We start from the raw sequence: 13,019 nt of genomic DNA, 5'->3' as shown, positions 1-13,019 counted from the left end.
GCTCAACGCATGGAAATGGCTCTCCCTCTTCCTGCTCATGGCCGGCGTCACCATCGTTCAGCTCGAAGGCGCAGGCTCAGGCAGGGCGAGCTCATCATCGACCGATGAAAATCGCGTGCTAGGCTTTGCGGCTATCCTGTCTGCTTGCCTCAGTTCGGCAGTAGCAGGCTGCTGGTTCGAATCGATGCTGAGGCCAGACAGTCCAGTCCAGACGCCAGCGGGTGACGACCATGACGAGAAGGCAGATCCGATTCCCGTCGCAAAAGTCTCATCGCCCGCACTTTCCATCTGGACACGCAATCTCCAGCTTGCACTACCCTCGATCGTGTTTGCCTTTGCAGGCTGCATACTCGACCCAGCGCTGCCATCACTCTCACCATCGACGATGCTAGCCGCATTCACAGGCTCCTATGGGCCCTTGCTAGCATTTCGTCACGAAGCGCTCGTCGGCTTCACTGAGCTAGTCTGGCTCGTGGTCATGCTGCAAGCCTTAGGCGGTCTGCTCGTCGCGCTCGTCGTACGCGAGGCGGGCACACTCATCAAGGGCTTTGCCACTTCTCTATCTATCGTCGGTGCGTTTGATTCCTTTGTCATTGGCTCATTGCCTAATCATTGATCGGCAGTATCGACACTCATTTCTGCCTACCTGTTCGGCTTTGTGCCGGGCGCGCAATTCTTGGTTGGCGCTACCTTTGTGATGGCAGCCACGGTGCTCTTCGGAATCTCCTGACTGCGTCTGCGATGGGGTTGATACAACACGCTGGCATAGTGCTCAGCTTTTCATCGTCGACTTGCGCTTCGGTCTTTTAGGTCGTTTGCGTTCTGCGGGCATCTCGCCACCATGGGCCAGTGCTCGAAGCGTCTTGAATTCTTTCTCGCCCGTACTCTGACAGAGCGCAAAGAATCTGGATCGTTCGTTGTCGATGAGCGTGCCTGGCGCATCGAATTCGACGACCCTGCCAGCGTCGAGCAGCAAGACGCGATCGAATGACATGATCGTTCTCAATCGATGTGCGATAGCGATCAGCGTGTTACCCGCAAACTCGCTTCGGATTGTCTTCTGGATTAGGCGATCAGTTTCGTAATCGATCGATGCAGTTGCTTCGTCTCTGCTCGCCACCATTTCAGCATGCGGTCCTCACGATAGCTTAGCTCACGCACAGTATAAGCACTTTTGTACGCTTCAGGAGGGCACGGCACATGCAAAGCAGTTGCTTCTGTCCTTGCGAGAAATTGTCTGCGCCTTCATTTACCGAATAATCGAGATCCCAGAAGACATTATTCGAATCTTCCGGCCGTTGCATTGGCTCGTCCGAGGGCAGTAGATGGACACGACGCAAACAATCGTAGATTTCCGAGTCTTCATGCTCGCCAAAAACATCGAGCGTTGTGCGCAGGGTGCCCGAAAGTAGCTGAGGGTCTTGCGGCACGATCGTCAGACGTGACCTATACGTGCTTGTCAGCGTACCCGCGTACGGTTATGCGAGACATACCTCAAGTCTGCTAAGCCGATGTGCTGAATGTCCTTGCCGTCAATGATGATGCTACCGTGGCTGATCTCCATAAGTCTGAACAGGGACTGCGCCAGCGAGCTTTTGCCGCTGCCAGTGGAGCCAACTATACCCACGCGCTCGCCAGGCTTAATGCTGAACGATACTTCATGCAAGACCTCGGGGAGGTCAGCAGCGTATCGTACAGATACTTCATCGAAAATGATTTCGCCAGCGTGTGGCCAGTGCGCAGGCGGTCGTGGCTCGACAAAGTCTGCTGCTTCTTGATCGATCAAGGAGTACTCTCGAATGCGTTCCATGCCGACCATGGCAAGTTCCAGTGTAGTCCAACGCCTGACAAGGAAAAGCAGGTCGTTTGACAGTTCGAGTGCAAATGTCAAGGCAAAGCCGGCAAGTGCCGCATCGATCGCGCCATCGGCCGATATCAGTGTGAAACCAGCGATGCCGACAATGACTGCCGACAGAATCTGGAAGCGGACTGACAACCATCGCGAGACTGCCCAATTCATGTACTCGAAGGTGATGTTTTGATCGACACGCTGCAAGAGCAGGAACATGTATCGAGCGCTGCCCCCAAACGCGCGCACGATAGCCGCACCATCCTCGCTGACGATCTCACCGTAGAGGGAGAAGACGGGACTTTTGGTCGTCGAGCCCAGTCTGCGTAGCTCCCTGGCTGTGCGAGAGTATATACGGCCGAAATAGACATAGATTGGCGCCAGCAAGAAGAACACAAGCAGGAAAGCTGGCGTCACGAGCGAAACGGTCACGACCGTGACAATCATTGACAGAGCATAGATCAGGCTACGGCCCTCATGATCCGCCAGCTCGCTGTCCATGACCTCACAGTCTTTGCCGAATCGATTGAGCAATCGACCGATAGCGATAGTGTCATGAAAGCGCAGCGGCGCCTTCAGAACCGCATGCAGCAATCCCTTGAAGATACGTGTCGATGCGCGTATACTGCCATTGTATAGAATCAGCCATCGTCCAGTGCTGATGACGACACTGCCGATCGTCAGCAAGGCATATATACCAAGATAGAAGTTGATTGAGTCGGCTTGCGAATCCTGCAAACGCACAGCATTCTCGCCTGAGCCAGTCCACCTTGCAAGCCACCCAGTTCGGGCGATCTCGAGCGCGTTGGTGCCAATGAAGAGCGTAGCAAAGCAAGTCCAGAAAATTGCGCTGCCCTGCGCGCTGATGTGCATCTTCCACACATCCCGCGAGACGGCTCCTACGGCACGAGCTTCGTCTTCGATGAGCTTCCGCGGCGCAGAAAGTAGGCCTTTCTCGTCTTCGCTCTCGCTCTCACTACTACTGTCAGAACCGCTATCGGAGTCGTCATCGTCAGCTTGCTTGTTGACGATGAGGATTGACGACCGCCGAGTCTGCGCCTTTGGACGAGACTTTGCGTCCTCAGCAAGCGTTTTGGCTGCGTCTGACTCAAAGAACGCGTCCGGTGTGCCGGACCATGCCAGTGATCCATGTTCCAGCGCAAAAATCTGATCAGAGACGGGGCCAACCAGAGCGACATGGTGTGTGACGAGCACGATAGTCCGGCTTCGCATGAGTCTGCCTCGCAGACACTCCTTAACAATGGTCTGCGCCGTGTGCGAATCCACTGCGCTCAAAACATCACTGCGATGCGTCAGTTTGAGCGATAATCGCCGGACGAGAACTTACTCTAGATAGACATGCCGAGCTCGACTGTATACTGCACGCGCAAGGGAGACCCGTGCCTTCTGTCCACCGGAGAGTGTGACGCCACGCTCGCCTACTTCAGTGAGATCACCGTCTTCCATGATGCCGAGGTCTGCCTCCAGGCTGCAAACACGCAGCACTGTCCTCAAGCTGTCAGGTATTCTATTGTTTCACCGGAAGGAACACGATTTACCCTCTTCGTAGCGATCCTGGTTCATTGGCAATGCAAACAGAATGTTGTCACGAATGCTCGCGTTTGACAGCCAGGGCGTTTGTGGCACGTATGCGAGCGACTCTTGGAGCCAATCATCGTCCCCAATCGGACGATACTGTCCTGGCAGTGGCAATCCATTGGTAGGGGACTTGGGCGCGAGGATCTGCCCAGCAAGAACATCTGCCTCACCCAGCAAAGCATGTAGCAGCAGCGTCTTTCCTGAGCCTAGAGGACCGCAGACGACCGACAGTGAACCAACGTCGAAGACGAGGTCAAGATCCGTCAGCATGAAGCGCCGTCGACCGCCTGGCGTTTCTGTTTCTAGCTCGCCATCATCTTCTTCCTTAGCGGGTATTGCGGGCCATGCAATGGTAGCGCTACGGAACTCGATCTTTGCTTCGGTCGGTGAGGAGAATGTGGGTGGCCGCGCCTTTATCAGATCGACCTCAACCGCAGCGTCCTCTGAGATGTCCGGCGAACTCAGATAGGCTTCAATACGTCGCAAGCTGACCAGGGTCGATAGCAGTGAGACGAGGGTGTCTGGCAAGCAGTTGAGTGCATATTCTAGCTCTGTCGAGACTGCCAGAAAAGCGAAAGCAGTACTTGGTGTCAAGGTCTTGCCGAAAACTTTGGTATGGAAGTAGAAAGAAATGAGCACGCCAAGCATCGGTGTGACCGACCAGATAAAGTCGAAAGTGGCCTCGAGATAGTAGTCATACTTTTGATACTTGAGCTCTTCGCGCCGTGTAGCCATGATGCGCTCCTCGATTGCGCTCTCCCATCCGTTATACTTGAGCATGCGTATACTTTTGAGGACTTCGCTCATCAGCGATACGCGCTTGTCTCTAGCTGACATGAGCTTGTTCTGAACAACGGCGAATCGCTTAGCCGCCCAATGGTTGAGTGGCAGGAAGAGAACGTTGACGAGTATGCCCAAAATGGCAGAGACACCCAGCAATCGGTATAGAAAGACAGTGCCAATGAGCAGCTCTAGAGGCGCATCGACCAGTGAGAATGACCAAACGCCAAAGTCTGATATTCGATCGACGTCGACGGAAAAGAGGTTCATGACGCTTGCTTTTGATTTAAAGGCCTCGATGCCTACGACTGCAGCATCGTCGTCCTTGTCAGACTTTTTCTGCAGATCCTGCTCTTTGCCAGACTTTTTAGACGTGATAGCATCTTTGGCACCATTCTCAGATACGACTCGATCGCCATTGCGGGCACGGGTGTCATCTGATGCTGTGCCAGAGGAAATATCCTTACGCCGAAGCGTCTTTTCGAACACGATTGTGTTGAGCTGCAATCTGAACCGCGAGCAGATGACTGCGTTGCAGAGATACCAGCTATGCGCGAGTCAGCTTTGCTTGGCAGGTGACAGGTTGAGCTCACAGGGCGCCATTGAGGCAGGCGAGTACTGTGAGGGATAAAAATAATCCGAGACAGTAGGCATAGCCGTAACGTTTCTGTTCCCTGCGAGTGTCCGCGCCAGAAGATCCATCTGCCGGATCCTCGAGAAAATGAACGACCTTTTGCAAGAAAAAGGCAGGCAGATAGTAGCATAGCGCGGTGATGCCAGCCAAAATCGCTTGCGCGAAGAAAAGCTCCTTGTTGACGACGAGCAAGCGCCACATGAGGCGATTCCAATATAAAGGACATTGACCCAGCTCTCGCTGCAATGCAGCCTCTGTTCTTCCCGCTTTGCTACGTGTATCGCCCCCAATTGACAGCCGAGCAGATGCACGCATGCCCAGGAAGAGGTTCCTCGCCCTCATAGACGGTGTCAGGTAGGGCACGTCCTCTGCATCGATCTGTGGCTTTCTCTTGGCGACCTTGAGCAGTGGATTGACCCACGAGAACGAGATGAAAGCCAAAGGGCCGGCGGCGGTCAAGGGCACGACGTCCTTTGGCCTGCCATCCTGCGAGCTCTCTGTACGGTACAGCGGCGCTTTGTCGATAGAACCTGCCAGCCATGCAGCCACTGTGATGAGGGCGGTCTCTGTCCAGAGTAGACCAAGTTCGACTTTGCTCCGTACGACGAGCGACTCCGTTGGTGTCAGTATGCTCGCCCAGATGGACACAGTGGTCAGACTGAGAAGCACGAAGACATGTAGAGTAGCCCTCCAGTGCTCTTGCAATTGTCTCGTGCGCAAGCTGAATGTGGTGAGGGCGGCGATGACGATCTCGAGAGCAAAGGCGAGTGCGTCCAAAGTGATCAGTAGAGCACGATCGCTGCCGGCTCGAGCGAGGGCGATGTGGTAGCCAAGCTCGAAGGCTCTCAGGCTGGCAGCAAGCGAGAGCACTAAGATCAAAATACTCCTGTACAGCCTGGTCCTCGCCCAAAACTGAGGCGTATTGACGGCTTCGTCTTCGTCAAGTCGCTCGCTTCTCGGGCGTTCTGGCCGATGCCGAGCCAGTCGGAGATATACGAAACTGCTGCATGATGCGAGCAACAGCACCACAGGCACGGTCACCACAGCAGCCGAGCTCATAGCGCCCGCACGCTGGGTATGACGCGCGAGACTGGTCGACCATGATCGCGTTAACGAGCCAGGCGCTAAAGAGTGGACATTGGAGAAAACGGAAGCATAATGCATTGCTCATGAGATTACATTGAGCAAAGCTGGACCGCACCTTCATCCATATTGAGCGTCAGCATGATGATGTCGAGCTTTCTGGGACGCACATCGGACAATGCTTGGAGAATGTGTTCGATGCGCATGCTTACCACGAAGTGGCGCGACAAGCAACAATGCGAATGCCGGAAGCAAATCGATAAAGCCGACGGCTCTCGTCGTCGACTGTTTGCAGGTGGGTGATGCGACTCGACAGAAGCAGTGCTGAGAGCCACCTCTCCTTGACGAGCGTGTGCGTCTCGACATGACGTGCATGTGCAATGTGCAGCATGCAGGCAGCGTCTCTCGGCTGACACTCCCGGCCGCTGACAGTGCACAGTACAGAGGCGTCCATCATCAGCATGTTGCATGGTCTGCCTCTGGGCTGTATCTATGTTGCAAGATTCGAGACTGACTTGTCGCCTTCTTGTCGACCGCGTTCGCGATCTATCGAGCGAGTCCGCCTTCATGTGACAGTCTATGATGCAATAGAGCGTGTCGCGAGCCGTCGACAAGTACGTGATCGCTACATCACATTGACGCGGAGGGTTCCATCCTATGACAGATGGCCGTTCTGCCGCTTGAGGGCCGCGCACATGAGCATATATAAAGGCACAACCACAATTGTCGCGGTCTTGCCGAGCCGCTCTCTTCACCGAGCAAGTATGCCTTAATCTGAGGCCTTAGACCCGTAAACCGCTTCGGAAGTTCTCTTGTACCATCGGCGACACCCGGCCATTCGCTCCATCTTCACTCGATCAGAGTTCTTGGGAGGCTTGATGGCGTGGGTCCTTGCACGAGTCTAGAGCGACTGCATCGTCAGATTTGATCGCCAGACGGCATTTTGGGTTGTGCTGACTTCGACTTCGTCTTCACGTGAGCGTGAAAGGCGGCGCGCTTTAAAGTGATCCAACCAAAACGATCGCGTTTGACTGCGCTTGCGTGCCCCGTCGTAGAGCGGATGGTGTATCACCGTATATTTTCCGACCAGCCTCTTTTGACTCTATCGGCATATCTCAGACGTTCGCCGGCGCTACACGCATGCGACGGCCTGGCAGCAGAAGCATATATAGAGTTTTTGCTTAGATGGCATTGACTGCAAAGCGTCATAGTGCAGCGGTTAACACGTCTGGCTCATAACCAGAAGATCGCCGAGTTCGATTCCGGCTGACGCTTTTTGCTCTCGTTCAGAGCATCGAGCATCATCCTTTTTTGCTCAGAACTTGCAGTAATGTGAGATGCATAATGAAGAGCTAGTGGACAAGCTTAGATGGCAGCGCCGCCTGCGCCGGTGTTGGTCGCGCCAGCACCTGCGCCAGTCTGGCCAGAGGCAGAGCCTGCGAGGCCTGCGCCGGAAGTTCCAGCACCACCTGCTGCGCCAGCNCCGCCAGCNGCNGTGCCAGCAACGCCCGCGGCACCGTCTGCCNTNTGNCCTGCTGCACCTGATGCTCCGAGNGAGCCAGCACCGTTNGCGCCAACGCCAGCGGCGCCCTCGAGGTTCTCGCCCGCCGCGCCGGACATCTGTCCTGCCGAGTTCTCGAGACCGGATCCATGGAGATCGCCCGCTGCGCTCGAGCCTTGGCTGGAGCTCGTCGTGGCAGTCTGGTATGAGTTTTGGNTGGCAGCGCCGCCAATGTCGCCACTGTTTGCCACTGATCAGTCATAATTCCAGACAAGTCACAAGGAGCACGTACGCAGCGCCAATGCCTTGCGAGTATGAACCAGCCGCGCCGACTGCGCCGTGCTCACCACCGGCAGCGATCGCAGATCCTTCGAGACCCGCATAGCCGTTTGCGAGGCCACCAGCCGCTGTTCCCTCGTTGCCGAAGACGTTGCCGGCAGCAGTGCCTTGNGCGCCAACTAGGCCAGCACCACCTCCGCTGACTGAANCGACACCGCCAGCGCCGGACGCNTGCGAGCCTGCAGCACCACCTGCAGCGCTAGCTCCGCTTCCTCTGCTCTCAGATGTTAGCTCGTTGCTGGCACAATGCAAGGCTATGACTTGCCCGCCACCGACGATGGGCGAGGCAGAAACGTAGGCAACTGCGAGAGCCGAGAGAACGAAGCTGAGCGTGACCTTCATNGTGATGCGAATGNGATGCTAGTGTGATGAGGTGGTAGTGATGGCTGTGAAGTGATGGATGATTAGATCTATACCGCTTGCTTGTTAAACCATTTGCAGAACGTCCTCGGACGGTTTTGTGTTCTGAGAGGGCCAGCAAAGTAGAGCTCAGGGAATACCCAGAGGCTGACAAGTGCCGAGGAGATCATTCAGAGAGACTCTCGATGGGCGCTCCTGATCTCGAACGAGGCGAGGTCCGAGCGCGCCTCGCGTCATTGCGCAGAATCCGGCTGCTGATGATGGAATATGTAGAGCATACTATCTTGCTTTGATGACTAGGTACTGAATGCTGTATGTCTGGCGCACTGCNACGTTTAGGACTGCGAGTGTGGTGAATTGCCTCTGGAGGTGGCACTGGCCACCTACGGATTAAAAGGGCCTTCTCCACACGTAGCCTGTCTCATGCGGTCTTCGTGACCGCAGCAGGCGCAGTAGTCCTTTTGCTACAGTATGGGCCAATCAGACAGCGACTCCATGCGTTGACGACTGTTACTAAGGCATCGAAACTCAGNGCAGCGNTCTCGTGAATATGATGTCGTACTGCAATCTGCTGTAGCAGCGCAAGATCTGTATGATGGCTGACAAGGTCTTGCATTGGGATCGGAGACGTTTATGAGATATGACATGCGAGCGAGTGGGCGGACCCGGTTTATAAAGGCAGTTCGAACGTCATGCCATGATTGCAAAGTATGCGAGCACTTAGGCCTCAGACAGAGAAAATAGCATTAGAGATAGGCGATGAGCAGACTGGGGCGTTTGTAATTGTTCACTTATGGAGGACTGCCCCGTTGAGCTCAAAGAACCAGTGAGGTGGGTGGAAAGGTGCGGCGTGAGGATCGATGTGGATCGATGTGAGAAGCATTCTTCAGATCGTCTGCTATCGCTTTCCGGCCCTTCAAAGCGCTAGTATGGTCTTTTTGTAGCTAAGGTCTTCAATTTTGTATAGCTTTGCACTGTCTATGACCCTTGCATAATGTCCTGTAGATATTGAAAATTGCTAAACGTAGGGCCACCATAATCCCGCACATCTCGCGCATCTAACCACCGGAAGATTTTTGCGAGTTGAACCCGATTTGCCCTTCTCTTGTACAAAGAGCATTGAGGCCTCACAAGCGTGTTCGACCTATATCACGTAGTATCAGCTTCAATCTTGAGCATCTAGATCTTCAAGCAGAGGGATGCTCGAGACAATATTTGAGCAAATGTACTAGGGTGCGCTCGCTGTCTGCTGGAACTGACAATGGCTAGCAAGCTTCATCAAGCCTGGCACACGCTTGCTGCTAGGATGAGAATCGTCCAAGGCCGTTGAATGAGCGTCCTGAGATCACATATGCCGACTGCCAGACGAAGATGTGCCCAGGGCCTTTACCCTTTGCTCGAGTCAGAACGTCACCACAGATTCAATGAAAGGAGAGTGATGAGCAGCAAGCTTTGGCATAGGTGATGCGCAGGTTGCTCGAGCAGTCAGAGCGCTCGTAAGCACGCCGACGGGTAATTGCAAGTATGCGGACGCAAGTATGCGCGCGCAAGTATGAGGATTCGGACCTCGATATCGAAACGCCACTGGATCCCCAATTGCCCAGGTAGGTCTCGCGGTCATGCCGCAAAGATACTTCAATTCAATATTGTGGGGTGACTGCTGAGCTCTAATGCGCGAGGCGAGCGCTACAGGGCTACGTCATTCTGTAGCTCAGGGCCAACTTGGGGCGTAGGTTCGACGCGACAGCAGAGCCCAGCGGTCCGGCGCCCAAGCTAATCTATCTCAACGAGCATCTCCTTCCGAGTCGCAATCGCCATTGCGTAGCAAGTACATAGCACTGACTTCAATATGAGAGCGTCACAAAGCAGCTCTGAACGGGAACGATTGCGCGGCATCGGAAGCAACGACCAAAACCGTTCGTTGCACTATCTGTTTCTCAGCAATCTTCATCGTTCTCACGAGCCTCTTGAGCTACCACAAAGCCAGCCGGTATCCGTACGGATAGTATTGCAGCCCTCTCGATGGAGGTGGGCGCATTATGACTCCGACACGGTGCATAGTATCCGACTGTGGTGTCACGACGAGACAGCACGCTGCTTGAATAGTCAGCCTTCACGGTACTCTGAGCGGGCTTCAACGCTCTTTTCTGGTCGAACAAAGGCCGAGGGAGCAGTTTCGATCAGACCATAGACTACGAACATCATCAGAAGTTGCCTTGCAAGTCACATCCGCTGGCCAGCAGCGAGACACTATGGAATGCGTTGAGCATCTCTGCAAATTGCTGAAAGGCGATATCCAGACATTTGTACCATTTGGGTTCATTCTGGCCAGCGCTACATGTTCACTAAGAGCCCTATCAGAGGTTAGCTTGTGTCCGCGGGAACGCCATCTTGTCTTACGGTAGATGGAACTCGTTTACTATGGCAAGGTGGGCAGGTCTTCAGTACAAACCTGCTTTGGCGATCTAACTTTATCGGTACGACAGGTTGGATGCGTCGGCTACAATATGATGAGAGCATTGTCAAGCCTCTGAGGAGAGTTACCATCTTTACTGCGAACAGTACGGTTTAAAATTCGACTAGGTGAAAAGTCTTCCTAGCTTCGCACGCCGCACATGAGTGCCAGACGGAGCTGATTCGAGTGCGCGAGCATGCGATCTCGGTCTGTTCTGGTCGCAAAATCTGTTTCGACCGGCGCTCAGGGCGTCTAGCTTGGGTATATAATCTACAAGCGATATTTTCGTGCTATCGTCCTTGCTAGTACATCGGCTAGTATTTCCGCCTTTCACTCCCATCAAAGATGATCGCGGACGAGCAGGGTTCAACTCCCTGGCATGGAAATCATAATCTTTTTGCATCTTGTACATGCATACTTTTGCTGCATGCGAACCTGCTACGCATCCCAGGAAGCGATGCAAGGCTTGAGCCGAATACTTTGCGATTTACGCTGGTCGGGGCATTGGCGCCGCGCGAAGTCCTTTTTTTCCGGTATTGCCACGTCTCTTCGAAACCGAAGCGAGCGTCTGAGCCGGCGCAAGCACGCCCACCTTCGTTCAAGATGGTGGCGGGAAAGTTAGACATTGCAAAGAAACAGCACAGAGAACGATCGCAGCCTGTACAACGCAAACGGCTGGGTCTGCTCGAGAAGCATAAAGATTATGTCAAACGAGCGAGGGACTACCATGCCAAGAAGGACAAGATCAAAGCACTCCAGACGAAAGCAAGTCAGCGCAACAAGGATGAATTCTACTTTGGCATGATCAAGGCAAAGACAAGGGTGCGGCCATCGACAGCGATACCTCTCCTGTGCTAAGATCACAGCAAACGCAGGGCGGTATACATGTGCAGGATCGAGGGAATACCGCCTTGCCGCAAGAGCTGGTACAAGTGTTGAAGACTCAGGACGCAAAGTATATCGAGCGAGCGCGAGCGTCAGAAGCCAAGGTGCGTACTCGCGAGCCTGAGGAGCCCGGCTGATGCATCAGCTCTGACGCAGAGGATTGCATCCGTCAAGGCGCAGCTGGCCGTCCTCATCGATGTCGGCAGAGATGAGGAGACTGCCCGCTTAATCTCTGGCTCGGCAGAAGCAGGGCCTAGCAAGCCAAGCAAGACCATCTTCGTCGACACACTGGATCAAAGTAGGTAGCTCGTTGCATATTGCAAGCCAGCTCAATGCGCTACCAGTGAAACGCTACAAGCCGCAAGAGGTTCGCAGCAGCAAGACAAAGCCAGGGGCAGCGCCCGAGGACGAAGATATCCGGGCAGCGCAAGCAGCTAAGCATCGGACGAGGCTGCAGCTAGAACTCAAGGCGCGGCTCGAACGCGACCAAGGACTCGCACGAGCGCAGAGAGAGCTAGAGCTTACGCGGCAGCTGATGCGCAAGGGGTCGAAGAAGCTCTTGGACAGATCGAAAGCAGCCGGGGAGGAGTCGAGCATTTCGCGCGCAGAGGAAGAAGATGATGAGATCGCGCTGAGACAGATGCGCAACGGAGCAAGGCTTGAGGGGCTACCTCAAACAAAGCTGCCCGAGCCGCATCAACGAGAAGGCGTCACGACTGGCGCAAGAGTCTGGGTATGCGCTCAGAGCTGTTTCGGCAGCGTGGGCTGAGACAGTCATGCAGAAATGGAAGAACGTGAGACAACGTTGAGCATACAAGATCGCAACAACAAGGCAGGTCTTCATAGAGTTGACAGTGTATTCTTTGCGTGTTGTCGTATCGCTGCAAACGGGTTGGCCGCAAATGCTTTGTGATTGAGGATTGCCGGCAGTCGCTTCGACTCTGCTTCACTGCGCTACCTCAGCACGAATTACTAGAGCTTCGTGAGGCTCACATCATCTTTGCTCGCTTTGCAGTGGTGAGCTTGGCAGTAGACTGAGCGGGAGACTTTGCGGCTAGGGGCTCAGTCTGATGCTGTCGACTTTGCTTAATCTTGTGCTGTCTTGCATGATCTGGCGTAGGGGCAGGGACAGTCTCTGTGGTCTGTTGCAATGCGTCTTGCAGCTCGCTCAGGCTCGCACCGGCCAGGTTGGTCTTTTCTTTTCGCTTCAGTCGTCGAGCGTGCGACTTCGAATAAGGGTGCGGCTGTGTTGAAGCCTGCACTTTTCGTAGCAAGATCTTCCTCCTTTCTGCTCCTTTGTCTACTCTCGACGGTGCGGCAGGCGGATAGGGAGACGGTTCGCTGGCCTGTAATGGCTCCTGAACGAGCATCGGTGTAATTTCCTCTTTCGCTCGATGTGAGCCTAGTGTTGCCGCTTTGAGGTGCGTGCGAGCACTGTTTGCTTTCTCTGCACGAGGCTGAAGCAAGACGATCAGCTTCGATCAGAAGACAGGCAGCTAGAGCTACTGACCATGCTTTGGGCGTCGGTGACAGC

At 54.5% G+C, this 13,019-nt stretch overlaps 5 protein-coding genes across 5 annotated transcripts; 2 read left to right on the top strand and 3 right to left on the bottom strand.

The window, feature by feature from the left end:
- Positions 1–3: 3 nt before the first annotated feature.
- On the bottom strand, positions 4–5,955 carry L969DRAFT_97619 (uncharacterized protein). The gene is made up of 8 exons (XM_014715033.1): positions 4,822–5,955; positions 3,409–4,775; positions 3,198–3,354; positions 1,494–3,152; positions 1,162–1,446; positions 792–1,109; positions 647–736; positions 4–388 (listed from the first exon to the last, which is right to left on the bottom strand). Exons 1-8 carry the CDS (start codon positions 5,919–5,921, stop codon positions 58–60), a joined length of 5,307 nt encoding a protein of 1,768 aa, XP_014570519.1. The 5' UTR covers positions 5,922–5,955; the 3' UTR covers positions 4–57.
- A 2,531-nt stretch (positions 5,956–8,486) lies between these two features.
- Positions 8,487–8,826, bottom strand: L969DRAFT_83703 (uncharacterized protein). Its single transcript, XM_014715032.1, has one exon. The coding sequence runs from the start codon at positions 8,759–8,761 to the stop codon at positions 8,567–8,569; it is 195 nt and encodes a 64-aa protein (XP_014570518.1). The 5' UTR covers positions 8,762–8,826; the 3' UTR covers positions 8,487–8,566.
- Positions 8,827–10,194: 1,368 nt separating this feature from the next.
- L969DRAFT_83700 (uncharacterized protein) lies at positions 10,195–10,809 on the top strand. The gene is made up of 2 exons (XM_014715031.1): positions 10,195–10,490; positions 10,546–10,809. The coding sequence occupies exons 1-2, from the start codon at positions 10,398–10,400 to the stop codon at positions 10,612–10,614; spliced, it is 162 nt and encodes a 53-aa protein (XP_014570517.1). The 5' UTR covers positions 10,195–10,397; the 3' UTR covers positions 10,615–10,809.
- A 394-nt stretch (positions 10,810–11,203) lies between these two features.
- On the top strand, positions 11,204–12,294 carry L969DRAFT_14083 (uncharacterized protein; the record flags this gene model as incomplete). The annotated part of the gene is made up of 5 exons (XM_014714863.1): positions 11,204–11,422; positions 11,476–11,589; positions 11,642–11,783; positions 11,830–12,218; positions 12,268–12,294. 5 exons carry the CDS (start codon positions 11,204–11,206, stop codon positions 12,292–12,294), a joined length of 891 nt encoding a protein of 296 aa, XP_014570349.1.
- A 31-nt stretch (positions 12,295–12,325) lies between these two features.
- On the bottom strand, positions 12,326–12,998 carry L969DRAFT_14082 (uncharacterized protein; the record flags this gene model as incomplete). Its single annotated transcript, XM_014714862.1, has 3 exons — positions 12,326–12,434; positions 12,479–12,932; positions 12,992–12,998. 3 exons carry the CDS (start codon positions 12,996–12,998, stop codon positions 12,326–12,328), a joined length of 570 nt encoding a protein of 189 aa, XP_014570348.1.
- Positions 12,999–13,019: the final 21 nt, after the last annotated feature.

The sequence above is a fragment of the Mixia osmundae genome, assembly GCF_000708205.1.
Source record: "Mixia osmundae IAM 14324 unplaced genomic scaffold scaffold_1, whole genome shotgun sequence".
NCBI classification, from domain to species: domain Eukaryota; kingdom Fungi; phylum Basidiomycota; class Mixiomycetes; order Mixiales; family Mixiaceae; genus Mixia; species Mixia osmundae.
Note: the sequence above shows the minus strand (reverse complement) of the source record. Positions and strands in the feature narration are given on the sequence as shown.

Bases quoted from the DNA above. Each gene is read 5' to 3' on its own strand.
- L969DRAFT_97619 (XM_014715033.1), bottom strand. From the start codon at position 5,921: ATGAGCTCGGCTGCTGTGGTGACCGTGCCTGTGGTGCTGTTGCTCGCA. The intron at 3,153-3,197 runs GTAAGTTCTCGT...GACGCATCGCAG, and splicing joins GCTCGGCATGTCTATCTAGA to TGATGTTTTGAGCGCAGTGG. The intron at 1,110-1,161 runs GTGCGTGAGCTA...GGTGGCGAGCAG, and splicing joins CGTACAAAAGTGCTTATACT to AGACGAAGCAACTGCATCGA.
- L969DRAFT_83700 (XM_014715031.1), top strand. From the start codon at position 10,398: ATGGAATGCGTTGAGCATCTCTGCAAATTGCTGAAAGGCGATATCCAG. The intron at 10,491-10,545 runs CTAAGAGCCCTA...ATCTTGTCTTAC, and splicing joins TGGCCAGCGCTACATGTTCA to GGTAGATGGAACTCGTTTAC.